Source organism: Cyanistes caeruleus, chromosome 1 (assembly GCF_971803275.1).
Source record: "Cyanistes caeruleus chromosome 1, bCyaCae1.hap1.1, whole genome shotgun sequence".
Lineage (NCBI taxonomy): Eukaryota > Metazoa > Chordata > Aves > Passeriformes > Paridae > Cyanistes > Cyanistes caeruleus.
Genome location: NC_141701.1, coordinates 129,483,230 through 129,510,293, shown reverse-complemented (window position 1 = coordinate 129,510,293; position 27,064 = coordinate 129,483,230). Strand labels below are relative to the sequence as shown.

Genomic DNA, 27,064 nt, shown 5'->3' with positions numbered 1-27,064 from the left:
CAAGGGAGTAAGCAGGGACAGGAAATCATTGTTGGATTTTGGCAAGTAAATTGTTAAAACCCAAAATTTAAAAGTTTATACGATAAACAACTGGACAGAACGTAACCAATGTTCTCTCAAAAAATTTAATATCAATCTAAAGGAGGACAATTTTCTTCAAAATAAAATGTGACATAATTTTACAGCATGTAAGTTTAAAAGAAACTTATCTTCACTGCTGCATTAATAAATCAATATGAATATAAATAATCTGATTTCATCATATCTGTAATTTCCAGTTACAGTTCAGCAATTACAAGCAAACACAAGTTACTAAGCTAGAGTAATTTTTTGTCCTGGTCTGAATGTTGCACCAATCTGTACTTTCCTCTTCTTGGGATTCTGAAAATTATCATACCTGGAAACAAAAAAAAGACATTAGCAAATTCTTACAAAATGTGGTTTTTGTGTCTGCCTCTTCAGATGCATATTAATGCAGCACAGAACTCCAAATGTTTAAGTAAATGTTTTTGGAAATGAAGAGTGCCCATCTCCTCAGGCCTGGGGACCCAGAGGAGTTATCACCCGTAAACCTAACTCAGAGAGCTCTCTGCCCTGCTTTCTTTTTTTTTTTTCCAGCATTTTGATCTCATTCTCAAGACACATTATCCTTTTCAGTATGTTTATACCTCTACAGATTATTGCCTTTCCCAAATATAGCAGCTACGAAGACCACTAAGATCACTATAAAGGGCCACACTCCAGCATTTTGAAAATACAAGGAGTTACTAAGTGGAAGCAGGAAGGACCTAGAACTTAAAGAGCCTCTTTGTACTGTTATAGCTCTTAACATACTGGTCTGTTATGGGGGTTCTGGTCTGTTATTTCTAGGTCCTACATGAATAAGACAATTCATTGGTAAAACAGTTTCCCACTATGTAACTTAATATTTCTTTAAAAACTGCTGTCAAAACCTATCAGCTATCTGCTGCCCATCCCCACATTTAATTAAAATCATTGTGCTTCTGATGTATAAGAAATGTGGTAAGACCACATCTCCACTGAATTCAAAATTACAAAAAAAATACTTACAGTTCAGTGAAATGCTTCCAGTCATCCTGACTAATGGATGGTCTCATACCCTCAAGAGCAGTCATCAGATGAGACTGGGTAATAGTTAAAGTGGTCTTGGGAAGCATTGATTGATTAAAGGTGCTGTCCTCCTTGAAAAGAGAGCCATGAAGAGACAATGAAAAGTTTCTACAGAAACACAGTGCCATCAGTAAAATTAACTATGGAACCTCCCCATCAAATGTACAGACAAATGTATTAAAAATACAGCCACAACTTTCCCCCCTCCATATTAATAAATAACAGAAATAACTGTTGAATGATATAAATGCTAACATCTGGCTTATTTTCATCAAACTAAGTTTCATTTATCTTTGCTACTTTTGTTACATAGTATTTAATATTATTGCAGAAATTATTTACTGAAATACCAATAAGTGCGGAAAAACAACAGGGAAGTGTTAAGACTAAATAATAATTTTAGAAAGTGCCATACTCCATTCTTGCTTCTGTAATTGGCCTTGCTAGCATTGATTTCTGTCCTCGGGTGCTCTGCTTGCTGCTCCTGGTTCTCCAGGGATCCTTCTTGAGAAGCTTCTCTAAGCATTGCAGGTTGTGAGGATACAACATCTCTCTGAGTGATGCTGGTAAGGTCATAAGTTATGGAGTTTGGACCGGACAAACACAGAGAGCTCTAAATTGATCACAAGAGGAAATACATTAATTCATTATGGATCCAATGGAACAACTCCATCATTAGGAATTATACAATTCAATATAAGCTTACCTCCAATGGCTAAGAGAGTACTTCCTGTTTACAATATATGTAATATGTAATTTTTTGAACAGAAAGTTTTAAGTTAATATGCCAAAGTGTTTGGGCAAAAGGCCAAATTAGAAAATCAAGTGTTTCATGTCTGGAAAATACGTAAGTATTTTTGTAATGGCCCATCTAAAAAAGAATAAAGGTCTCCTAAGTCCATTGCTTTAATTACTTAGAAAAATCAGTGGTTCTGAAATCTAGACAAGTTTATGTAGTTAGCTTTGGAACTTAAATGTTCATCACCTCCAAATTCTCTCTGTACTTGATAAGTAAGCACCTTTCCAATTCAACAACTTTAAGAGATCAAAGTCCTCGTAGAATCCTTGCTGAAGAATTTTCATAGTCAGAGGAAAACTAAGTCTTTGAAGTTAGATTAATCAAACACTATCACCCATAATGCAAGATAAAATATACCAAAGCACCTTAGCAGTCAGTAGTTACTTCTTTAATGTCAAAGTTATTTTTGGCTTTAAGAATCAATGCAAACCGGTTTTGAAAACATGAATCTAAGAACTTTGATTACTACTTGTAGTAACAGTTCTACAACAGACTGAAATTAATTTTGAAAATTAGTTTCCCACAGATCACACACAAATTCTGAAATCATGTGTTCACTGTAAGGAGCTCAGAGGCAGCATACTCTGTTCTGCTGACCTGCCAGCCAAGAGAGATCAGCTGATCACTGTGCAGGTGCTGGGCAGCCAACCTGCACATCCCTACCTGCAAACTGGCCAGAGAACATGCTGCTTTCTGTGCAACATGATGCATCAGGAATTCTCCTTCTTAAAGACAATGATGGAAGTTAAGGTTTAGTTCTGTCCTTTTTCAAAATTCCATGGTCTGATTATTCTATTAATGCACATTTTATTGGGAATTGAGGAAGGTTCACTGATTCTTGAAACTTAATTCTTGAAAGCTGGGTTGTCACTCTTTAGTAATAAAACTAAGTTAAAGAAAAAACAACAAACAAACCAACCACCAAGAAGTCGAGTACTATTTTAGTGTTGAACTTTGTAAGGGAACAAGCCTTTTGACCAGAGAGTAAAATCTAATATGAATGCAATTTGCTTAATTATAAAGTATTAAGCAGTATTTTGGGATTTTGATTTTAAACTCCTGCAAGGTTGCAGAGAAGTCTGTATTTTATTTTCTCAGATCACATCCTTCCACCCCCTTCCTGACTGTTGACTACTAAGTATAATGAAGGTCAAAGGAGACATAACTGTATTTTTAACTGAACCAGGAAAATTACATGTTTATTTCTGCTACTCAACTAATAATATTTAAAAAACTCAAAACATTAAGTGAATAATTTACCAGCTCTGAAGGAGTTCCATTTCCCAGCTCTGATTCATAAGAGCTTCCAAAATAAAGGCGATATATGTTGGACCTTGGATCTTCAGGAAGCAAGTCAGACATGTCTAAAGAAATAAGAGAGTGCTCTAGCCCCGCTTCTCCATCTATTGCTGAATCATCTGAGCCACTGCTGTGGTTAAGAAGAACCATGGAAGAGAGACTGAAGTCACTATCAGAACTAGATCCAAAATCCTGTAACAAAGAACAGAACATTACTAGAGTTAACTTGTAACAAACTACAATTAGAAATACATGAAAGGATTTGATATACAGTGCAAATGAGAATATCAATTTACATTTGATTCCAGTAGTAATCTGTCTTTCTCTAGGAGTGTATTTCCATATATTTTGTTAAGAAAATTTAATACGTTTAAGAACTTTCTGTCTTCATGCTAGAAAAATAATTTCAGTAGATAATTTTAAGGTTTTGTTGCTCTCACTGCCTCACACTTTCACTAATAGCAAGTATTGGGAAAGTTCACGTATGTGTTGTGTTGTAGAACTGTACTACTTCTGTCTCAACTTTACCCACCAAACAAATTAGTATTTTGTGCAAAATGCTCTAGGAGGCTGAAGTGAGTCTACTTTTATAGTGCCTAACTGCTGTACTTGTTTTAAGTCATAGCCACTACACTTTAAATGCTGATGTGGAAATCAGAATTGCTGCTTTAGACTGGTGTCTGCAAACCTCTTTACACCTCTATCAGTCAAAAATTTCTGAGTGCACTCTACCAAGCATATGGATATTGTAAATTATATACATGTACTGCTGAAGTTCTAATATTTTCTTCCTTCACATCAATGGACTGCCTTGTGCTCTCTCTGGGGTGGGTGCATACCACTCTGGAGACCACTGCTTCAGACAACAATCTCTTCCTACGATGGATAATCATGAGGTATCAATCAACTACTTACTTACTGATGTTACAAGTGAAGGCAGTGTTAGGGAAGACATGTTGGAAATCCCTCTCAATACTAAGAGTAACGTCCTTAGAACCCAATTCCTTGGTAACAGCTGGGGCAAAAAGAATTCAAGAGTGTCTCCTTCATTTTGCACCCCTGACCCAACCCGTCCCCTTTGGCCACCGAGTAGTGGAAGCCATGGCAGCTCCCTTCCAGCTAGAACCAGAGGACAGGGGACAGGCATTAAAAATATGAAGAGAGGTGTCTGAGCAGAGGCTAGAAGAGGAAGGATCTGTCAGTTACATGAGGGGTACAAACCAAGGGTAGAGTCCTGCACTTGGGAAGTTCAAGTACTAGCTGGTGCCTGGAAGATACGGCAGAGCTGGCCATTTCAGGTATTGCCACTTCTCTCCTGACTTCAGTCATACCCAATCTACTGGAACAATTCCCCAAAACCCACCAATTTCTTGTTTCCTCCATCATCCAAAAATCTGTCATCTCAAAATTGAATCTGCTATCTGCTCCTAAGAAATTCAGTGTGGGATCCTTCCTGTCAATCTGTTAGTTATTCCTCACAACTGTGATAAACACATTTGGGCTTACATATATCTATTTAACAATAAATACCTATTGTTAAATGAGAAAAACCTGATGTTTAGGAAGTATTTAAACCAATCGATTATTCTTGTATTTTTCTACAAACATTTTAAAATGTTAATCCTCTGTATAAAAATGTAAGAAAACAAAATTTTGCTAAAAAACTAAGGATTTATACAATTAACTCTTTCAAACATATCAACATAAAAATAAATAGGAAAGACTTATTCTATACCAGTTTTATTTACCTGTGTTAAACCTAAATTTAAATTAGTATGGATTGCTTCTAATTGGGCATTGTATAATAAAGCTTTTAGGTCAGCCCCTGTGAACTGTTCTGTTTTTGATGCCAAATCCTGAAAGTCCACATCATTTGCCAAAGACAGGGAATGACTGAGAGCTTTTAAGATTTCATAGCGTGAGTTCTGGAAAAAAGGAAAAAAAAAAGTGTCAGTAAAGCAACCTGTTATTTTCCTTGTCCTGACTGCTAGATGGTGCTTTGGCCCTGTCACCAGCCACTTCCTCTCTGAGGAAGGATGGATCTTTTTTCAAGAAAATACTGCCCTAATACTAGAATGATACTACCCTAACCAAATGTAGTATACAGAGAATATATTTCTCTAATATACTGAGCCAGTATCTGGGATTTTTATACATAAAAATATGAAGGTGAGCTCTGCTCCTCATATGTCCTTTTGTAAAGAAAAGTATGATGGAAGTTAAATGCTTCTGTTTACCTGAATAATCTTACTCTAAACCAGAAGTTTAAAATAGGAAAAAAAAAAAAAGAAAGAAAGAAAAAAAAAGAAAAAAAGAAAAAAGAGAGTACATCTATGTTTTTAAGGCACAGGATCATCATATGTGTTTCGGAATGAAATGATGTGGTAGTATTTGTAAAATGTGTGAACTAATCTGAAAATAAGCAGTGCTAATGTTTTCTCATGAAATGGGTAATCAGGGACACACACTGTAGAAACATGAAGGATGGGCTATGGCTTAAGGAAACGGCAAATCCACTGGACTCATATTTCAAAGAAAGATGGAGAACATTATACATACTACATTGCACCCAATTTCTTTCTGCAGACTAGTTCCCTGCTTTTTAGATTTTTTTCTTTTAAGTCAGCTAGATCCACAGAATATGACTTGATCCAGAAGACTGTGGTAAATAGCCTTTTCTTTCTCCAGTTTTATGTGAACACATTGACATTAAAATCAGTGAAATTATCCTGGCTATAACTGGAGCTGGGAAGTCAAGTCCACTATTTTCAAGTTTGAAATGCCACTACATATAAAGAAAAGGAGAATAAAACTCTTTAGTCTGTTTTTTTTCCTTGCCTCTCATGTGAAATTAATTGTTTCCTCACCTGATCAGGAGGTGGACAGTACAGGCATTTATCCAGTCGACCAGGCCTTAACAAAGCAGGGTCAATCAAATCTGGGCGACTGGTAGCAGCTAGCACATAAACTCCTTAGGAGAGTGAAGAAAAATGCCATTAACATCTGCCAAACTTCTGCATAAAAAGGAGCACACAGGTAGATTAGTACCTTGCAGGCCTTCCACACCATCTAACTGAGTCAACAGCTGGTTAACCACTCGGTCAGTAACTCCTGTGTTGTCGTGACCTCGGCGAGGTGCAATAGAATCAAACTCATCAAAGAAAACAATACAAGGCTTAGCTGCCTGAGCTCTAAAAGGGGAAAAAAAAACCCAAAAAAACAATACTTATTTTTCTGTTTAAGTTTCATTCACAGATATAATTGCTTAGAAATATTGAAAGTAATTGCTTTTTGCTTCAGAGAACAGTTGTATTTAATGATAGAACAGAAAATCTGCTTTCTGTGGAATTTAAAAGGTTCTGAAAACTGGACTGCAATAGAATCACGGCTCATTTTTAGGACATACTTTGCACTCACTTTATCATTTCTAAGTGCTCAACTGTCATATTAATATACATGAAAGCTCTAAAATCCAATCACTGCAGATGAGTTCTTGGCTGACAGACAGCTAACAAAAAGACTGCCTACATGGTAAGTTGAGAAGCAAAGGTGTGTAGGATATGTTGGCAATATTGAGCACTGAGGGCCAGTAGGAGCAGATTTGTAAAAAAAGAACTACTGGCATTGAGGACTTCAATACCAAGTTTAACATGACCCTGGGTACTGAGTGTGCATTACTACTTGGAGTACAGTCAACTGTCTTTGGAATCATCTGAAAAGAATTCAGGATGTGTTTTCCAAGATATTTCTATGATGTGAACCAATGCACTGTAGCTGGAGAGAACTGGGAGTTCAGCTTCAAAAGCAAATTCCTCATTGGAGCCAAAATGTGCAGTTCTTTAACAATGATGGCCAGGTTGATCCTGCCAAGATACACCCATCTGGTTCAGCACAACTGATTATTTCAGATAATCAAGTTTTTATGATCTGATGCCATATCTCTCCTCAGACAACAAAATTATTTATTTGTGCTTCAATCAGTGAAATTTATTGATAACATCACAAATCTCTACAAAACACACCTGTTAAATATATCTCGAACTGCTTGTTCACTTGCTCCAATGTACTTGCTGAGCAGCTCTGGTCCCTAAAAAGATATAATCAGAAAACAGTACTCATAACATGTTTCTTAGTTTTAATGTGTAATTCAACATCAGCATACATTTTGCATACTAGACTGAATTTTCTTGTAACCAAAACAGTTTCATCTCTGAACAGAAGAGCCAAGGGGTCTAGATAAGCCAGCAGTTTTTTTCAAGCATTCCAACTTGTTTAAAAGTAATCATTTCCATTTTTGTACCATAACTGAACATGTGTTACATTATCTCAATGCAAAGGTTTGCACTGTATTTTAAAAATGTTTAAATATATTGCTCAATTGTCCAGTGGAATAAAAAATGGTGTCTTTTTACAAAAAAATGAGAAAGTAAGAACACCTAATTAAATTTTATAATTCTGCCTAATGAATAAGCATACCAAAAAAAGAAATCTCAGTACTAAGAAGTTCCAGGAATCAGATGTCCAGAGGGATATCCAGAGAGAGACAAGCAAAATTTTACATGTGAGTTTCTTACTTTAGTACTTTGCCCTCACCAGCACATGGTTTCAGGTATTATGTAAAGTTATTTCATATAGTTAATACAATTAATTAATTAAGCTTAAACTCTTGCTACCTTAATGCTGATGAAATTCATTCCACTCTCTCTCGCAACCACTCCTGCCAGCAATGTTTTTCCTGTTCCAGGTGCTCCATACAGCAAAACTCCTGATCTTTGTCGTATGGGCAGGCTTGCAAATAATTCTGGATACTGGAAAAGAGTTTCAATGTGATATATTCTAAAATAAGCAAGTATTCTGTAATGTACTGTAACTTCACTGACTAGTGATGATTTCTGTCTAAACAGAATACATCTAATTTATTATATCCCCAATATTATCCCAACAGCTCATATGGACTGTTTTTAGTTTACCTGGGGCTGAACTAGATTCCCAGGTTTCACAGGCACCTAAAATACAAACAAGTGGGATTTTCTACCAAGAGAAAACAGGCCAGAATAGGGATGGACTAGAGCTTTATATTCTCCATCCTGGTAGTTCTAAATTCCTATTTTAATCACTGAATGATATGATCAAATACATCATTCAGTCATTTTTTTGAAGAGTCAATGCTCAATGGCTCACCTCAACATTCAAGTTTTAAGCAAGGCAGAACGGCCAAAGTAAAATAAAGTGAGATAGATGGATTATCATTCATCTGAGAGAAAACACTCCCCTAGCAAAAGCATTGCAGAGAACAGCTGGAAATGTTGTCTTTACAGAGCCTAATCAGAAGCCCTGCAAACAAGTGTGGCAATACTCAAATACTGTAGAGAAACACTTGCTCTGTAGTAAAGCTGAGCCATTGCCTTTTGTATTTGGAAGAGAGAAGGAGAAGGAGAAAGTGTTTTCCAGTAGCTGAAAACAGTTGAAGATTGGAAAGTTAGAAAATCATTCCTGTCATCTTTCTATCCAACACTTTCCAAACCTTAAAAAAATAATTCTTCCCTACTAATATTATGTACAAAATTCAAATAACTAATTTAAAGGAACTTAGTACCTTTGCAGGTAACATGATGGTATCCCTGAGCATTTGCTTCACATCTTTTAAGCCACCAATCCTATCCCAGCCAAGGTCTTTGGGTTTATGAAGACTGACATTTCTCAGAGCTAATGGAGTAAAATCCTTTAGAGCCCTTTGAAAATCCACAGTTGACAGGTTCAAATCTGCTAAAAAAAAAAAAAAAATCCTGAAAAAACCCAAATGACACAGACTGCCAGTAACAAACTCCTTACAATATGTAACAATTAAAGATATTTTAAACATAAAACATAAAAACTGTGGGTTTCTTTCTGTATTATTCCACCAGTTCTGGATAACAGAAGTAAGACTACAAAAGAAGAGATTTTGTTGTCAACATACCACCATCATCTGATGCATTCTGGTTAGAAGCACAGGTATGAATGGCACGATCAACCAGCATAGTGAAATCTCCAGCAACAAAACCTTCTGTTTCCTTTGCAATACACTGGAGGTCAAGATCAGAGAAGTCCTTTGGATCAGATTTCAGTTTTTTCTTTATTATGGAATACAGCATTTCACATCTTTGGTTCTGAAAAACAGAATTTTAAGTCAAACTCAAGTGTGTGTTGAGTTTACTATTTATATGGAGTTCAGGAATTCAGAGAGTAAATAGGTATGACTTACTAAAATTTCCCTAAATATTTGCATAACACCAACCCTTTAAATAACAAAACCTAAGCAATATAAACAAATGCTAGTTCTTCAGGTGAACTTCAATAAATTCACCAGTTTTATGATTTTAAATATTCACCTCACCAGAGTTCCTTTAAATTCAACATTAGTAACTAAACATCCCTCCTTCCCCAGATTCTACTGTTTTACATCTATTTTTAATGTTTCACAGGAAAAAGGACATATTTCATTTTGTCAGTATGAGCAGAGAATACGTTTGAGATGCAATACATCGCGCTAGATAACAACACTTCAAATAATTTGGTATCTTTTGAGACCGTGACCTTTCCAGTGATATCTCATCCTTACTTTAGTATTAGTATTAAAAACAACAAAACAGACTTGCAGGAAGTGGGAGAAAGTTAAACTGCACCTAAGACAGCATCCCCTCCTCAGTGGCTTTTAATTGCTGGCTTGTGACTGAAGACACAGACAGGAACAACTCATGTTAAATACAAATGAGTCATCAAGGTACAAGGGTTTCAAAGTATCTGCTTTCTCCTGCATCAGTTAATACTGTTCATTCTTCTCTTTATTCATTTCTCTTTTCAAATTGAACTATGTTCAAAAGTAGAGGGACAATATTAATATGGAAAAAAAATCTGAAACTGTCCTATAAAATTGACATTTAATTTTAATAACATTTTTAAATACATGTTCTAGGGACACTCTTACTTCACTGAACTGTGTAAAAACACACATTTGATTTCATTTCTCTACCTTGATGACTTGTATGTTCTACAAAGCTGCTCCTTCAGCATCCCCTTAGAGATAATAAGGAGACATGCATATCTCACCTGTGGTAGACAACTGACTTACGTTGAACTAAAATGTCCTCTGAACACACCCTTCTCTTACCACTGAAGAGTGAGGCCAACTGTGAGTTTTCACTGGATTACTTTTATATTTTTTTAACTTTATAATGACTGATATAAGTTCTGAGGTACTTAAGTATCAAAAAAGAACTCTTAAGATTTCCGGATTTTTTTCTCATCTTCAAATGTAACCTATTATTTTTTCAGCTGTTACAGCATCATATTTGAGGCTGCTGGGAAGGCAAACAACATTTTAACCATTTTTATTTGAATTTACCTGATCTGGAGTTCTAATACATTTGAAGCACTGAAATACATGAGTTCCTTGTGCTGAAACCAGGGAAGCATGAAGGGAATGTTCAGACTGACTCGTAGCAATTAATGCAATCAAACTCCCCATGGAAATAACTTCTTTCATCAGATCTTTCAAAACTAAACACAGAAGATATTGCTGAATGAATTGCAAAAGAACAAAAATAACACTAACCCAGAGAGCAACATTAGTGCACACAAAATATAACAGCTTTGTAACACGTTATTTTTATTCCCATGTTTACAGTTGTTTTTTTTAAACTAGGAAAAAAAAGGTATAGTGATTCTCTCCAGGGCAGGACATTCCATTAAGAAAATCCCAGCAGAAGTGCTTTTTAAAAACTGATTTTGTAACGTCACTGATGATATCTACTTTTGTGTGCTATTACTCCCTCCATGCAAACAAAAAAAGGTTATAGGAAAAAAATCAGATCTTAAGCCTAGAAAATAAGCACTCCAGGAGAAAGGTAACATATAAAAATAAAAAAAAAAATAAGGATGCAAAGTAGATTTTCAAGGAAAAAAAAATCTTTAAAACTCTAAAGTTCAGTTGTATGCATTATACCTTAAGTAAAAGCAATAGAAAACCAAACAATTCTGCATGTAACTTAGCACACTTTTTCAGGAAGAAACTATAGTAAGATTTTTCTGAATTTCAAAACTATTTCAGTAAAAATTATGCTAACTCCCTGAAACTGAGCTAAGAAATGGAAGGTATTTTTTGCCATGGCTGTATCACTCTTGGTGATTTAGATGTAATTTGCAATTTAGCATTGTCTAGACTTTCAGGAATAAAAAGGAACCATATACAGGAATACAAACTACAACTGATCATCTTATTTTTAACAGTTTTGGATTGTTACATTGTAAAACAAAACAGAAGTTCTACAACATATACCAAGTAGGATGATAGAGAAGTTGGTACGCATCTAAAAGAAGCTGGTTCTCAACATCAGTAAATATCAAACTGATGTATCACTGTAGTTATAAATATTAATTATGGAAAACAAAACATCAATTTATTAGTAATTATCAGTTAAAGATTTATCTAGATTCATCTGCAGTTTGTAATCAATTGCAACATATTTGAATGTATGAGTAACTTAAAAAAGAATGGAGAAACCTCAAACACTGGCAGTGGTACTGACAACAGGCACTACCAAGCAGCAGCAGTGGTGGATGCACACTGAATCCAGAGTGCATTATTTTGATTCAACTAGGGGTCCACAAAGGCCTACATACCATAATTTGTGAGTCTCTGCCTGAATATCACATGGTCCAGAGGCAAAAATGATACAGACAGAATTGTTCAGGTAGGACAGTACAACTCAGGTGTAAGAAATTCTAAGTTGCAAAGGCAGAACAGTATTACCATAAGCAAGTCTATTGCTTTGAACAGTTTCAGGGCTGTTCTCATGCTCTGGTGTAGAAGGTACTCCAACAATGTGATCAAGATCATCCATCAGAAGAATGGATGGCTGTCTCCATGCTGCCTCTAAAAAAGCTTCTTCCACATGTTTCCTTATGTTTACTAATCTTTTTCCTAAAACAAAATACTATTAGAATGACACAAAATATCAGGAAATAAATCAGACTGAGTGCATCTTGATCATAATGTTTTGTCTATTTTGACTTCACATCTATAAATCCAGATACCAAGATTAAACCAGAGTCAAAAATCACTAAAGAGTTCAGATCTTCAATCAAAAAAGTACTAGAAGATTCCACATGTTCTAAAATGAGATTAATCATCTTTTACTAACCACTATAGAAGCCTACAAGTCTAATTTCCAGACAGTTAAAACCAGAGAAATATGAGCCACATTCTAAAATAGCTACTAAAGAATTCTGCAATTGGAAGAATTTTCCAGAGCAAAGGACCTAGCTCATTATCAATCTTTCCCCTTTTCTCTGGTGCAAGGAGCTCCAGCTTAAGCAGTGGTTTAAGCAAAAGAAATACAGTGAGGAAATATAAGGGCTCCAGAAGAAAACAATTGAGTATTTTCTGCCCTTGTGACAGCAAGACTATTTAGGAAGCCAGTGAAATGCAAGAGCAGAAAAATGCCTCCTTTGTGCTCTTCCGTCTTTGTGCAAAATCATTATTTTGAACTCACAAAGACTAAGGAGTCATCTCATTATCTATAATCATGAGTGTTAGACGCCTATTGCCAAATACACTAGATTAGTAAATATGCCACCATAAATCAGGTTTCAGTTAGTCATTTGATCCTTCTTTGGTGCCCGTGTTATCCTTTCACTGAATGTACATATTCTTTAACACTTACGGTTTGTTAACAAAATATTTGTTTCAGCTAGCAGAGCTGAAAAAACACACAGTTCAATTTTTGCAACTTCTTCCTATTTTGTAAGAATTAGAAATTAGCATGGCAAGTATGGTTTGAATTGGTGGAGGTATGTGGGACAGAAACTGATAAGAGTGTGAAATAAACTTACAGTAGCTGTATTTTCATCAGACTGTTGAAGATACTAACTGTCAGGCATCAAACATCCTTGCAAAAACAGCAAAAATGCTAGAAAAATTATTCAGACCAAATATAGTAACTTCATAACTGCGCCTCTTTATTGTACAGCAAACATTCAAGATTAAAAGAAACTATTATCATACCTCTTAAAGTTTTACAATCGATTATTTCTATATGAGCATCCAGTTCAGTGAAAGCTTCTTTGCAGATGGCCTTTGCTAATGTTGACTTTCCACTTCCCTACAAAAATAAATGTGAGCTAAAGTAAATTGACAGAGCCAATGTGTTTCTGTGTTTTTGTCACAGTATGCACCAGTCAACAAGCTAGGGAAGCTGTACACACACTGGGTTTATTCCTCAGTTAAACTATATATGTATTCTGCATCTGTATCACCTGGCAGGGACCAAAGCTCTAGAGTGAAAAAACAATAAATTCAGAGTGGATACATCCAGTACAGTGTTCTGATTCCATTGAGTTCAATGTTAAGACATCTACTAGGTTCAGTGACATATGGTATTAAATGGATCACTCTAAGAGGCAACAGGAAAATAACAGTATCAACTCCAAATTTTATGTTAGAACACAAGAGAAAAGATATGCTTTATTTTCATTTAAATACTTCAAAGACAAGAGGTGCTTATTATAATATAAACAAAAAGTAGATTAATCCCCTATTGAAATGGCATTGGTAATCTTCAAAATGTGTCTGTGTGTGTGTGATAATATTTTACTGAATTATCTCTGTTCAATTAACAGCTCTTTTTTTCAGCTTGTTCTTTATTCTTTGGAATGCGCATAGTACCAAAGAAAACTAACATCAACCAGTTTGTAACTATGGAAAACAATGTGCAAGGGTTTGCAGGTGAAAGCAGAAGTGAGTACCTTTCCTCCTGTGAGAAGCACCCCTCCACTTCGCAGTCCCACAGCATTAGCAGCCAGCTTTTGAGATAAAGGACGCCCCAGAAGACTGTGGCTTATGTGTTCAAATAAAGATGTTCCTAATTTGCCCACTCCTCTAGAGGGGAAAGGAAACATTAAATGGCATAGGGTAGTATCAGTGCACACTCTGTAAGCAGTAAAGCTTGCACTATGGGGAAGTTAGAATGCTGACAGACTGTATTCTTAGCTGCCTTTCCCAGCACTGACAGCTCACTATCATAACACTCCAAGCTGCTCACATCTCCTCTGCCCCATCCCTTCACATCTGCTACACAGTACCACTGCTTTCCCTTGGACTTAAGACCACAGCACTCTGCATTTCTCTCCTCAGCTGATGACTGTGACAAAACTTTTAGGAACTACAGTTCTTTGAGAATCTTAGTTGAACAAGTAAATAGGTAAAGTTACTGGGGAGTATGGATTGGCAGGCTGCAACTTACAAATTTTGTTTCATTTGAACAACCCAGCTAAAATCACACAACTGTCCCTTGCAGCAATGTAGAAGTCTGTTCATACTACTTAGAACAGCAAAAATGGCTGAACTATCAGTATTTCTTCTAAAGCTCAGTTCTGAGTTTCCATGCTGAGGCAGTCTCAGTTCTGAGACCCGCTATTCTATTGGCAGACATGGTGAAACTTTCAGTATATGAGTACCTTTAGACACATGAAGTTTTCTATTCACTGTAGTAAGACCATTCAAGGACAAAACTAACCATCTGCATAAACTAGGATAAAGTCTGAACCTGACACAAGCCAAAAGATGCACAGTTTTGCTTAGAGCTGGCATAGCTTCCAAAAAGTCTGCATTTCCACCAATGTAATTTTTTTTCTAATTCTCATTCCCATTCCCTCACATGTTTTTTTCTATGAAATGTCTCACCCTAAATCATTTAGTTTGTGGTATGGAAGGTTCTTGTCTCCATCAGTCATAGGTGGTTGGTTGTCATCATCAGCTTTTCTACTTACAGGATGTAAAAGAACCTACAACAAAGGAGAGTAAAGGCTTCAGATGAAATATAACTATAGAAAAAGGCTATGGAGTGATCAGGCTATGGAATTGTGCAAAGACAGCATTGCATCATGTATGCTTTGCTGTGCTTTAAAAAAGGTCCATTGGTGAAATGGAAGAGATACAACTATATCCAAAATACAATTTACTGTTGACAGTAATTTAATAATGTAAGATTAGATTCTGGGGCAGCCCACTATGCCTTCCCCTACCTGCAGCTTATTCCTTCTCCTGTGCCTCCTGCTAGCAGGAGAGCTCATGAGGCAGAACAGTGAAACTGATCAGGAGTCTGGGTGAAAAGTAACTTCACAAAACATCTGTCATGAATTTTTCCATCTTGTTCACTAGCTAGTATGCTAAACTAGCTAGTATGGAAAGCTGGGCAAACAAACAGGGGTTGCAGAGGTTCACAAGTAAGAACAGGCTTGTAGAAGATGTTGACACAGCTATTAAGAAATGCATTTTGGTCTTTCATCTTAGTTCCAGTCACTTGAACAATTTCTAGAAGCCTTCTTATACCTCACCACTAGTAAAAGAAGGCTCATTTGATTATTTTTTTAACAGCAATTCTAAATTTTGTAGCCAAGTTCTATTCTAAACAGCCAAAAAAACCCTTTAATTCTCCACCAAACTTCACAGTATGGTTAAAAATAAAAAAAAGAAAAAACACTATCACACTCCAATAACCATAACCCTGAAGTAACAGGCAGTGGATCAACCAGATATTCTAATGAAAGCAGTAATTCCAATATTAAAAAGAAATATTTATTCTCCTGAGAAATGAAATATGGAATAAACAAGGCACAGAAATTACATTAGAAAAAGGCAGGGTGAGTGTGGTAGGTTTGAATGGGGAATATGTCCCTTCTTTGCCAGAACAAGCTACTGTTCCTGCCAGATATACTGAGAAGTGGTTTAGTACCAAGGGAGAAGAAGTATAAGGATGGTAAATATACAAATAAGGATGTTCAAACTTGGACAGTACTGACTTTTCTCTCTTCTAACTGATTTTTCTGAGAGTCTGATGACTCTGTGACATTCAGTGAAATGCATGGCATGCCTGGAATTTCAACAGGTCCTCAAGCTACAAAATCACATAAAGGATTTGCATATAAATTAATGAACAGACTGCTATTATTTACTTTAAAAGGGAAACTAAAATATATACAAAATACAATATATTGTAAACAAGTATAACAATTTAAATTACTTGATACCTGATACTATGTGATATTTACTTGTATATTTGTCTTTTGCAGCAAACTGGGACTCAGCATAAAAATATTCTCAGACTTATTTTCTTCAATGTGCACAGGATACGCTGCACTAAGGACAAACTCCTCCATTCCTGTAAAAACACAATGAACAACTACTAGAACTCCAAATAAATTCAGTTTTCATTCCTCACAAGATAAGACAGATTAGAATAATACTACAATATAATCCAAAATGAAAGAATAAAAAAGGTTAATCATTATTAAAGAGTAACTCAAGTTTACACTTTCAGTGTGAAGAGGTATCAGTTACGTTAAAAGGTGTACACAGAAATTAACTGGCATACTGGCTAAGCAAATTCCATAGTAGACAGGACAGTATTATCCTTGCCTTCTTTAACAGACAGATGTACACGGTCTGTGCTTGACATTATCCATGGATGATCATCAGTAGTGCAATCCTGCAGCCAAGAACTGAATGCACATTTAACATCATCTTCATGTGTATCTTTATGCTAAACAGGAAAAAGGAAGAAGGTAAATAAAACCAGAAGTTCATAAATAAAAATGTTTTCTTCCTGTGCATGAGACATTTTTTTCTTTTATGGCAGCAGAGAGATGGAAGAAGATATATGAGATTTATTCATTTGGAAAACAGCATTTTGCCAACAAACACCATTTCTATCAACTGCTCTAGGGAAAGCATCCGTGCAGCCCCTGCTATGGACACAGCTGAGTATTAGACCACCTCTAACTATTTTTCCCTTAGAACGCTGATCTGAGGGCAAGGAAAAGCTTCTGTTTACGTTTTACTTATCTGCCTTCCCAGATCCAAGGGCACTGCTCAGACCCTGGGTTTAAAAATATGTACTGATATTGACCTGAGACTTATTTCAGGTGCTCACTACACCCCTCTCTTCCTTGTATACCCTTTTCCTATAAAAAGAACCCTGGGCTTATCCAGTTCAGGGGCATCACCAACAACCTTCAACAGGCAGGCAGAGATGAAGCAACTTATCCCAGATCACCTAGATAACCGGAATAGGAAAATAAATTGAGTCCAGATCCCGTATCTCTTAGCTAAGTTCCTACCCACAGATGCCTAATTCCCATGTAGAAAAAGGGGAATCAGTGAAGACGCTGGACACAGTGTTCAGATAGGAAAATTAAAGTTACTCTAACAATTCTTTCTGCATTTGTCTGTTTTCTTTCTAAGAACTAAAAAATCCTTTAACTGAATTAGAATGGAAAAGGAGAAATCTGTATTTAACATATACAAGAGCACACATAACTATTTTTTTTATTATTTTAGTAGACTAATGCCAGACTATCACAGAATTTTCTGAGTTGGAAAGGACCCACAAGGATTATAATAATAATCCTTTTATCTCCAAAATAAAAAAAAAATGCAGTTCTTCTGTAGGTAAGAAACCAAGTTAAAATATTGGGGATGAAGAACTAACCTGCCTAAGCCTTGCTATGATGGCAAGTGCTGCATTTAAAGCTTTGAGGGGGAGATAACATGGGAAATAATCAGGCCAGCATCACACAAGTTATGAAGAAATACATAATTCCAGAGATACATCGGATGGACTCTGAGAACTGGTACAAAGTATGTTCCTACTGTCACAGATACTCACTCAGAACATGTCTCCCTTACAGGAAAACTGAGGGATTCAATGATACAACTTAAAAAATTAAGTATTAACCACGAGGAAAATAAAAAAGAAAGCAAAACACCAAACAGCACATAGAAATGATGATACTTTCACTATAATTGTCTGGGCATTGCAGTGTTGGAAAAATTTAAGCATGTCTTCTCCCAGAAGACTTAAACTGGATATTTACTTCTTAACCCTATGACTCTTTTTCTCTTTTGTGTTTCTTTTGTAGGTTTAAAAGCATGCGCTTAATATGTGCTAGATTTGAACCCATATTAATGTACTTCAAATGAAGGTTTGATGCAAAATTATTATTGATTATTGTTGCTCTTTTGACAGTGATTTTTTTATACTTGAGACCTAATTTAACAAAACTTTTTTTCCCTACCAATGCCATGTCTCCTTCATGTCAACATCCTTTTTAATAAGAAAGATATCAGAAATTCTCAAAATTGGAGAATAATGGAAAACCCTACGATTTTAAATGTGCTATGAGTTAAAAGTGCTATATCCTTCAGTAGCTTCAGGAAAACAGCAAGTCAAAATTCAAAAGTTCAATTTTCTCCATCCTCTGTGGTATCTACCACCTCCTTTAAATAGAAAATTGTTACAATTAGCAGTGTAACTATCTGGAGTTATCTACCAAGAGCAACCCAGAATTTAATAGCTTGATGTTTAAAGTACATTGATCAAAATAAAAATACTAGAAAAGCTGTGTTTAAGTAGATCACAACAACCAATTAACTTAAATTTACACAGTCAAAATAAAAAAACAAGAAATTACACCCCAAAAAATTTCTCTGGAATTATTTCTATAGTCAGCAATAGACAACTTCCAGATCATCATCTAACCAATTAAAAAAACACAACACCCTCCTTCCCCCTCCTCCCCCCAAATTTGACCAGACCAACATTTTCAGCTTCCCAATATATGAACAAGTATATGACCAGTAATATCAACTCACTAAGTTCTGTTTGGGTTGCAGTGTAAGAGATACAGGAATTTTAGGAATAGATTCAACTGACTTAATTCGGACCGTTGAATGTATTTTAATGTGTAGTTTTTTTCGCAGACCATCTGCAATCTGAAATATTTAAAATACAAGAAAAAAAAAAAGTATTAGGAAGCAAACTAGCTATAAATTGCATATATAATACTACATATATAATTTCTTCATCACTAATGGAACCTGAAGAGAATTAAGAAAGAGTAACATTGACAGTGACATCCAAATCTTACTCTTACATGCACACTTCTAGTTACCTTTTATCCTTTTTATGAAAGTGCTCACTACAGCTGATCTTCTACTAACTCAGTAAACCCAAAAGCTCAAAGAAGCAGAAGAAATCCTTAGAACATTGCAAGAATGCTCTTAGTATAGGAGAAAAACAACAATTTAATTTTATTTGCTGATTAAAATTAATTTTACGTGGGCAAGTAAATATACACAGACCATTACAGAGACCAGAATTAAACACATCTGCAACAGAGAGACAGAAAATCCAGTCTCTCTACATCACATTAGTCAATTTGCCCTTTTAAGGAAACTCCTTTTCAATATGTGTTATTTTAAAGCTTACATCAATTTGAAAACATCTCATCAATATTTCTTAACTGTGAGAGACTTTATGATTGGTGGCATTTGGAAAATTGTTACTTCTGTCAAAAGATTTCATGGCAAAGACCACTGCAGACTCTTGCTCTCATTCTTAACACAGCAATGAGTGAATGGTGAGAAATGTATTACATTAAAAAAGTTAAATGGTGATATGGAGCACATTTTGTTTGTTTTTGTTGATCGCACATACTTCCAGGAAAGAAAGAATATAATCAGGCAGTATTTCTATCAGAACTAGCTGAAACATCAGCATCCCCATACCCAGACTTGTGTCACCTGGCAAAATGGCAGATGAAAATAGAACAGTTTAAATTATACAAACTGGTTATTTGATATTAATCTTCAAATGTATTTTTTAAAGAGTGTATAAAAGGACTCATTAGGATATGCCATCCCATTACTTACTGTTTGATGACCCCTAGGTCAAGGCATGTTTCAAAGAATTAACAGATGAAGAGTCTTATTATGCAGTACTGAATGTATGCAAATAAATACTTTTCTCATTAATACAATAGCTACCCACAGATTGTAAAGAAAGCATATATTCCCTTCAGAAACACTGGAATATCTTCCTCATTTGGTGTAAAAAAGCTAAGCATGCAGAAACACAGAGTACACTGTACATCTTGGAGGATGATGGTAAGTAATGTAGTCCAGAATGAGTACAAAGCACAGCTCTAGCAAACAGTATTTGGTTTTAGTAAACTCTACAGTCTAAACTAAACAAAGTCTACAGCCCAAAACCGCACATTAAGTAGTCAATTCACAACTATCCAATAGAAAATATTATAAAATAATAAGCCCAAAATATAGTGTGCTCAAACTGACCCAAACTCTTCCAGCATGCAGGGCTCCCCCATCGTGGCCATACTCTATGACACTCTTTAGGTCTTCAAATCCATTCCAAACGATCTGAATAACAGATCCCTCACTGGATGCTTGGCCAGTATTAGAATTAGAAGGATTTTTTTCTTGTGTACTAGTGAAATGATTTTGCTTTTCAAGTGGCAGATTTTGTTTTGCTTCTTGATGACGCTCTCTTGGGGAAAGCAGCTCATTAATTTTTCCGTAAGATACTACAGGATTTGGATCCAAATCAATATATTCTAAATTCCATGGAAAAACGTGAACAGCATTGCATTTCAGAAATTCATGAGTGGTGGATACATTCTGTACGCTGGGAGGCTGGGACTGACATACTCTAAAAATGGAATCCATGTGAATTAAGTTCAGCAGCTTGTCTTTGAAGGTGCTCATTTCATTATTATCACACGAAGTCTTTTGTTTCTGCTCTGATGTATTAGAGAAAATGTTCCCTATGAAATTCCATATATTTGGGAGAACATTTGAGCCAAATGTCATGTTTGCATCAGCCTTACTCTGTTCAAGGACTCTAGACTTTAAGTAAGGTTGTTTGGCAAAAGGATCCTTTAATGTTTCTTCTTGTTCCATGTTATTTTTCACAAAATTTTTGAGCAAGATGTCACTTTCTGTGGCAGGTGTGCTGGTGATACTCTCCTCAGGTCCGTGTGTTTTGGGACATACCAGAAGTTCCGTGCATGGCTCTAATCTCCCATATGGGGCTGCTGGCACAAGTGTACCTAAGTATGAGCAAAAGATGCCAATGAATGCATCTACCTCTGCAAAGCAGCTTACTGGAGGTGCCTCGGGAGCCTTGAGTACTGCTTACCAATTCTGATGTAAACGTGGGTGTGCTGCTCAACCCAGACAGGAAAGATAGCTCTTGGAAACACCACTCGAATCTGGTCAAGAAGATGTCTTTCAAGGGAGGAAGCGTGCAGTTCCTGGGGAAATGTGATACCATCATAAATGAAATACTGCATACATTTTTAACATTTGTTTAAAGAAAGAAAAACTGTATCAACTGTATTCAAACACCATTTGAAATATAAAATACAATTAAACTCCGTCACATTTAGTATTTTCTTAAAGGCTGGAAAGAATGGGGCATTGTGCAAAAAAATGCAGTCAGAATGTCTGTCATCTGTAAGACAAGAACATGAACAATGAAGGGGTTTTATTACCAGAATTTCCCAATCATCTGCTGTGAGTGGTTCCACTTCTACTTGCTGACAGGAGGACACATGGGAACAGGGTTCAAGAAACACCTGGCAAAAGTAACAGCAAAATACTTAACTCCTTATTTATAAATATATAAAAGCTCCATCTTTATTCCAACTAGAAAATTGACATCTTCATTTCCTGTTTTTGCTACTTGGAACACACACCATCCTAATGACACTATGTAATTCATAAGCAGATGAGTACTCAATGGATGGGAAATGGATCCCATTAGGCTCGGGGATGTCAATAAGCAATGAGTATTAAAAACATCAGGAGTTGTATCAGGTGATAAGAAATAATCAATTTTTAATACTCCTTGATTACATAACCATCTTTCCATTTTTTTAATCTTTATTTTTAAATCCCTAGGATTTTAGAAAGTTGAAAAATTCTTTTACTTGTGCATAAACTTAGAACCAGCTGAAAAATAAAGAAAAAGTATAACAGAAAATTAAGCCCAGCTCCTTAATGAATGGTTTCATAGGAAGCAGCCCCACCTCCACAGAACAGTTTTAATATCATGTGAATCAAGAGGAGTGGTAAAAGCTGTTGTGGCTTAGGTCTTTCAGAATGCATTAAATTCAAAATTTAATTCAACTTCAAAAAAAAAATTCATTCAACTTCAAAAGTCAGTTTTTGCCAAAGGTTTCATTTGACAAAAGAAACCAACAATTTGCAAACAACATCTTGCAATTAATTTTCAAAGAAACATCATTAATTTTTTTTTCCTGAGATAAAACTAGTTACCTGTCCTCTGAGAGAAATGTGTTACGTTGCCTTTAACAAAAGTAACAATCAGTTGTGAAATCCTCTATGTCCTTAGTTTGAAGCAATAATTGAGAGGAATATCTTTTCCCCCACAACAAATAGAAGATCATTCTATTATGAAACACAGAAAGCATGTAACTCCTGAATCCAAAATGATGGTGAAACTATCTAATTAATCATGTATTTATTCGATTGCACAGATGATTATTCCCAGGCCACAGCTGGGTGAGGTTTTCTTAGGTTTCTTTTGTCAATTGTTTTCCTGTTGAAGGTTATTAGTTGCTAGAACTGAAAAGGATAGATGCCTTGGCTGCTCAACTACTAAACTGGAAATTTCTGCAAACAGATACATTATTTCTAGAGAAAATATGTTTAAAAGTAAACGAACAAACACAAAAGTAAGCAAATGTAAACAAAGTAAGATAACACACTGCTCTTCTGAGGTCTTCTACTATGTTGAACAAAATTTTGTATATAAGAGAATAAGTAAATAGGAATATATTGTACAATAACACTGCTTGTGTAAAGCAGTACTTTTGTATTGTTGTTTATTTACATGTCTACCTATTAACAGAAAAAAAATCTTTTGATTCTGAGATTTTAGTAGTCCTGTGTCAGAAAACTGTCTGCCTCTTGGGCATCTCTAACTTGTGCCCAATGAAAGAGTCATTTATGAGAAGTTTAACAAAGTGTTCAAGGGTAAGAAGTTTATGTACAAGAAGTAGATAGATAGACAGACAGACAGATAGATAGATAGATAGACAGATATTCATAAGAGATGAATACAAATATTCAAAGAGAAAGGGATATATGGTGATGGGGTGAAAAAAGGGATGAAAATTTAAACCCCAAGTAAGTTAAACAAGAATATGCAGAAAGCCAACAGCTACTTTAAAACAACAGAAATTCCAAGCAAAATATTCCCATTTCGAATTTTTCAATTGCTTACAAGTGTATTTTCTTAAAATTAATGCCACTGAAGATAGTTGTTCCAGCCCTGCAAAGACCCACCCAAAAGCCTATACTAACGTTGTTTAGGCAATTGTTAATGGTTTAATGAGCAAATCTTTCCATGTCCAAGACATTTCATGACAGTTAACTTTTCTCATGAGCAGATGTAAATGAAAAAACTGTTTAAATACACGAAACAAGGTCACAGCTAACTCATGAAGTATTACCTTTTCACTTATCTTCCATACTCTTTATTTGAATAGAAAACAAAGATAGAATTTCAAACCTGTTCTCCATCTGTGATGCCAAGTTTCTCTGCCAAATGTCTGTTAATCTCTGCAGTATTTTCATCCCGGTGATCTCGATGCCTGGTTTCCATCCAGCTCAAAAATACTGACTGATGACCACAGGATACTTTCACAGCTTGACCCTATGAGTTTCAAAGAAAGAAAATAAATTAATATAAAACCAGCTAAGTAAGATGACTATTGCACAACCTAAAACATATTTGATTAGAGAGATCAAAGGAATTAATCATATTATCTGGATTTTACACCTCGTTTGCACAACTCTCAAAACAGAAGTGAGCATTGGTTTAAGTTCTTAAACACCTTTCTATTTTTATGGACTATTTTTAAGTAAGAAAATTAATTTATTTTCTTCTGCATGATAAGGTATCAGTAAATATTTCACAGAAATATGTAACTGCACACTTGTATTTCACAAATGAGGAAAAGAAATAAGCATATACTTTGATTTCACAAAAATAATACCATTTACATGGTCTCCAAGTGCACTTCCATGACATATTTAAAATAAGTCAAAAATCCCATTAACTCAGACCAAAATGATTTTATCAGTTTCAGAACTACCCAGGTATTTTGATGTCAAACTGAAGAACTTATCTAACATCTTTTGCAATTGGATTTAGCTTTTGATTCCATTTATCCCTTTTTTTAGTATTTTTATTCATGAGATGTATTTAAGACGCTATTTCTATCAAGTTTTCTGAGAGTCTACCTCTTCATTTAGCAACTCAGGTTAAGCAAAAGCAGGAGTCCACCGTGACAAACAATGTACAGAATGACACTATGAGATTTTAAAGCAACTGCACTCCTATTTCTTCTCCCTTGCCAGCAGATGCGTAAAACACTCAGAAACTGCAGCTGAAATGAAGCTCACATTTAATACTTCATTTCTTCCAATTCCACTAACCTCCTTCTACTAACATAAAGATGAAGGAGCAGGTTCATCTTTACGATGATGAAATCGTAAAGATGAACGTAAAGATCGTAAAGATGTTTTCCTGTTGTGAAATGCCCTTTTTGGCCTTGAGAAATCAGGAGGTTACCCACGCCGAGGGAGGCCTGCTCGGCCCAGGGGGCTGTGCAAGGACTCCTGAGCTTTGCTCGCATCTTTCTCGGCTCATTCCTGCCATTTTCCACCCTGTTCTGCTGCCACTCTTAGTTCTGCGTTCATGGCACAAGAGGCACACGGTGTCTCTCCTCCCGTTTCCACGTGTGAAAGGTTATTTACAGTGCAAGGTGCACTCCCTGCAGCTGACGCCTCAGCTGCGTCCTCAGCACGGCTCTGCATGACGGGAGTGCCTTTCCGTAGTGACACGTTTTATTTATGTACACCAAGAATGAGGATTCTGCATGGATTTGTCACCTCTTCTCCTACCCGAGTTAAACATTTACCTATTATTCGCTTAATGACAGCAGGTTACGGGGAAATCTGGTATGAAAAAGGAAGTGTTGAGAGAGACGCTGCCAGACCACGTTGGGGAAGAAAAATTCCAGCGTTTTATTAGGAATGGATGACGATACTGGGCCACGCATGAAGCGAGGGGAGGAGAGGCTCCCCAATGTTTCCCCGTGAGGGGTCCCGGCTGCTGGGAGGGCTGAGTCGTGAGGGAAGGGAGGGCTCTGTATCGCTATGGCAACAGGATGCGGGGGGGGGGGGGGGGGGTGCGCTCACGTAATCCTCCCTGCCTGCCTGAGAGGCGTCCCTGCGCCCGGGCCCCGAGCAGCGCCGCCCCGGTACCTGCTGCAGGCGGAGGAGCGAGGCCAGCGCGGGCGGCAGGTGCAGGAAGCAGTCGCGGGTCCCGCTCAGAACGACGGTGGCGGCGGCGGCTCCACCGGAGTCGCCACAGCCCCACATGGCCGCGGCCACCCGGCCCGGCGCGCCCGCTCCGCCCGGGCACGGACCCGCCTACTCGGGGCGGGCGCGGGGGGGTGCTGCTCCCTGCCACCCCCGGAGCAATGGTCCAACCCACTGCCAGCCAATGCGGGCGCGGCATTTCCCAGCTGCCCGTCTCTGATTGGCTGCTTCTCTGCGGACCGCAGCTCCTACTCCCCGCCTCACGGGAGGAGCCAATGGTGGCTGCGCGTCGCGGGGCGCGGTGGGTGATGGGAAGATGGCGGCCGGCAGCAGCGGTGGCCCGGGCGCTCCGTGCCGGCACCACGCGCAGCTGGGAGCCTGCGAGTCGCGCGCCAAGTACCGCGAGGGGTGGCGGCCGCGCGCCGTGAAGGTGCCGGGGAGGGGGACGGTGCCGGGCGGAGCCGCTTCGGATGAGGGGGCTGGGGGGGGCGGCTGGGCCTGCGCTGGAGTTCCGTGGCTCCCGGAGGGAGAGGAGGGAGGCCCTGGCCCTCGCCAGCTGCGCTTTAGGAGCTTCTCTTTACTGCAGCATAACTGTGAGATTTGGGTATCTCTGTGTGCGTTCAGTGTACAACGAGCTGCAGCGACACTTTAAAGTGCTGGCGTGAGAAAGGAACTGGTAAGGTTGGAAAAGAGCTTTAAGATCATGAAGTTCAACCCACAGCCATTTCCATTCTCTTGTCAGGGAGTTGCAGAAAGCGATAAGATCTCCCCAAACCACCTTTTTTCTAGGTTGATAACCTCCCCCCGCCAGCTCGCCGGGCTGCCCCTCATCTGACTTTTGATCCAGACCCTTCACCAGATCTGTTGCTCTTCTCTGGACGTGCTCCAGCACCTCAGTGTATTGTAGATAGAGGCCCTGAACTGACCCCAGGATTGGAGGTGTGGTCTCACCAATGCCGGAGCAATGGTTACTCCATACCCACACACATAAGACCCATCACTTTCACTATCACCACCCTCCTGTAAAATCTCAAAGCCCTCCATATTTCATGAAGTCTCAAAGCTATTAAGTTCTTATGTTCTTTCAAGTGTATGTGGTGGGGCAGCAGACAGAGAACCTTGTGCATCCACAGAGCTCTGGTCATTACAGGCATCCAGACATCACTAGGCACTGGAGGATACACACAGGAGAAACAGTATGGATGTCCCAAGTGTGGAAAAAACATTTCAATCTTTTTCCTGGACAAGAAAGAGGTAGAAGGACAAAACAGCCAAAAAAAAAAACCCCAAAATTGCATAGTGGAAGCATCAGATTCCTTCAATCCCTTCTTCCCAAAAGAATGTAGGTGGGAGTGTGCTGCTGCTGCTGCAAGAAAACTTAGGCGACCTGCCTGTGGAGACTGCTTTTCATAGTGGAAGTTTTGAGAGTTGATTTCTCAAGCAGTTCCCACTTTGTCCGGAATATTGTTTTTTGAGAAATATGTGTAACCTTTTCAGTCTAAATGTTTGTGTTTTGGTTGGGTTTTTTTTAATCAAACTCAGAATAAATTCTCTTTGATGCCAGGGATGAGCTGCTTAGCTGC

The 27,064-nt window shown here is 37.3% G+C and overlaps 2 protein-coding genes across 7 annotated transcripts in view; one reads left to right on the top strand and one right to left on the bottom strand.

The window, feature by feature from the left end:
* Window positions 1-109: 109 nt before the first annotated feature.
* On the bottom strand, window positions 110-25,767 carry PEX1 (peroxisomal biogenesis factor 1). Of its 4 annotated transcripts, none has more exons than XM_086857511.1 (24): window positions 25,425-25,767; window positions 23,665-23,808; window positions 21,620-21,703; window positions 21,265-21,379; window positions 20,403-21,175; window positions 18,921-19,040; window positions 16,686-16,809; window positions 16,319-16,428; window positions 14,952-15,052; window positions 14,015-14,147; window positions 13,275-13,371; window positions 12,021-12,191; window positions 10,614-10,768; window positions 9,189-9,378; window positions 8,826-8,992; window positions 7,903-8,037; window positions 7,252-7,316; window positions 6,278-6,420; window positions 6,097-6,200; window positions 4,978-5,154; window positions 3,191-3,421; window positions 1,547-1,744; window positions 1,072-1,202; window positions 110-397 (listed from the first exon to the last, which is right to left on the bottom strand). In XM_086857511.1, the coding sequence occupies exons 1-24, from the start codon at window positions 25,539-25,541 to the stop codon at window positions 313-315; spliced, it is 3,870 nt and encodes a 1,289-aa protein (XP_086713637.1). In that variant the 5' UTR covers window positions 25,542-25,767; the 3' UTR covers window positions 110-312. The 4 variants fall into 4 exon arrangements, with proteins under 4 accessions (XP_086713637.1, XP_023776111.2, XP_023776110.2 ...); XM_023920343.2 differs by having other exon boundaries at window positions 8,826-8,995; window positions 25,425-25,636; XM_023920342.2 differs by having other exon boundaries at window positions 8,826-8,995; window positions 25,079-25,454.
* The window catches only part of RBM48 (RNA binding motif protein 48), a 7,726-nt gene continuing 6,355 nt past the window's right edge, over window positions 25,694-27,064 (top strand). The window contains exons 1-2 of one of the 3 annotated variants that reach the window (XM_086857780.1): window positions 25,756-25,782; window positions 26,068-26,157. Coding sequence is in view for 1 of the 3 variants with exons in the window: in XM_023920572.2 (XP_023776340.2) it covers window positions 25,798-25,911 (114 nt within the window). In the remaining 2 variants the exon portion in view is untranslated. Of the gene's footprint in view, window positions 25,912-26,067; window positions 26,158-27,064 lie in introns of all 3 variants that reach the window. The other 2 variants (XM_023920572.2, XM_086857781.1) reach the window with 2 other exon arrangements.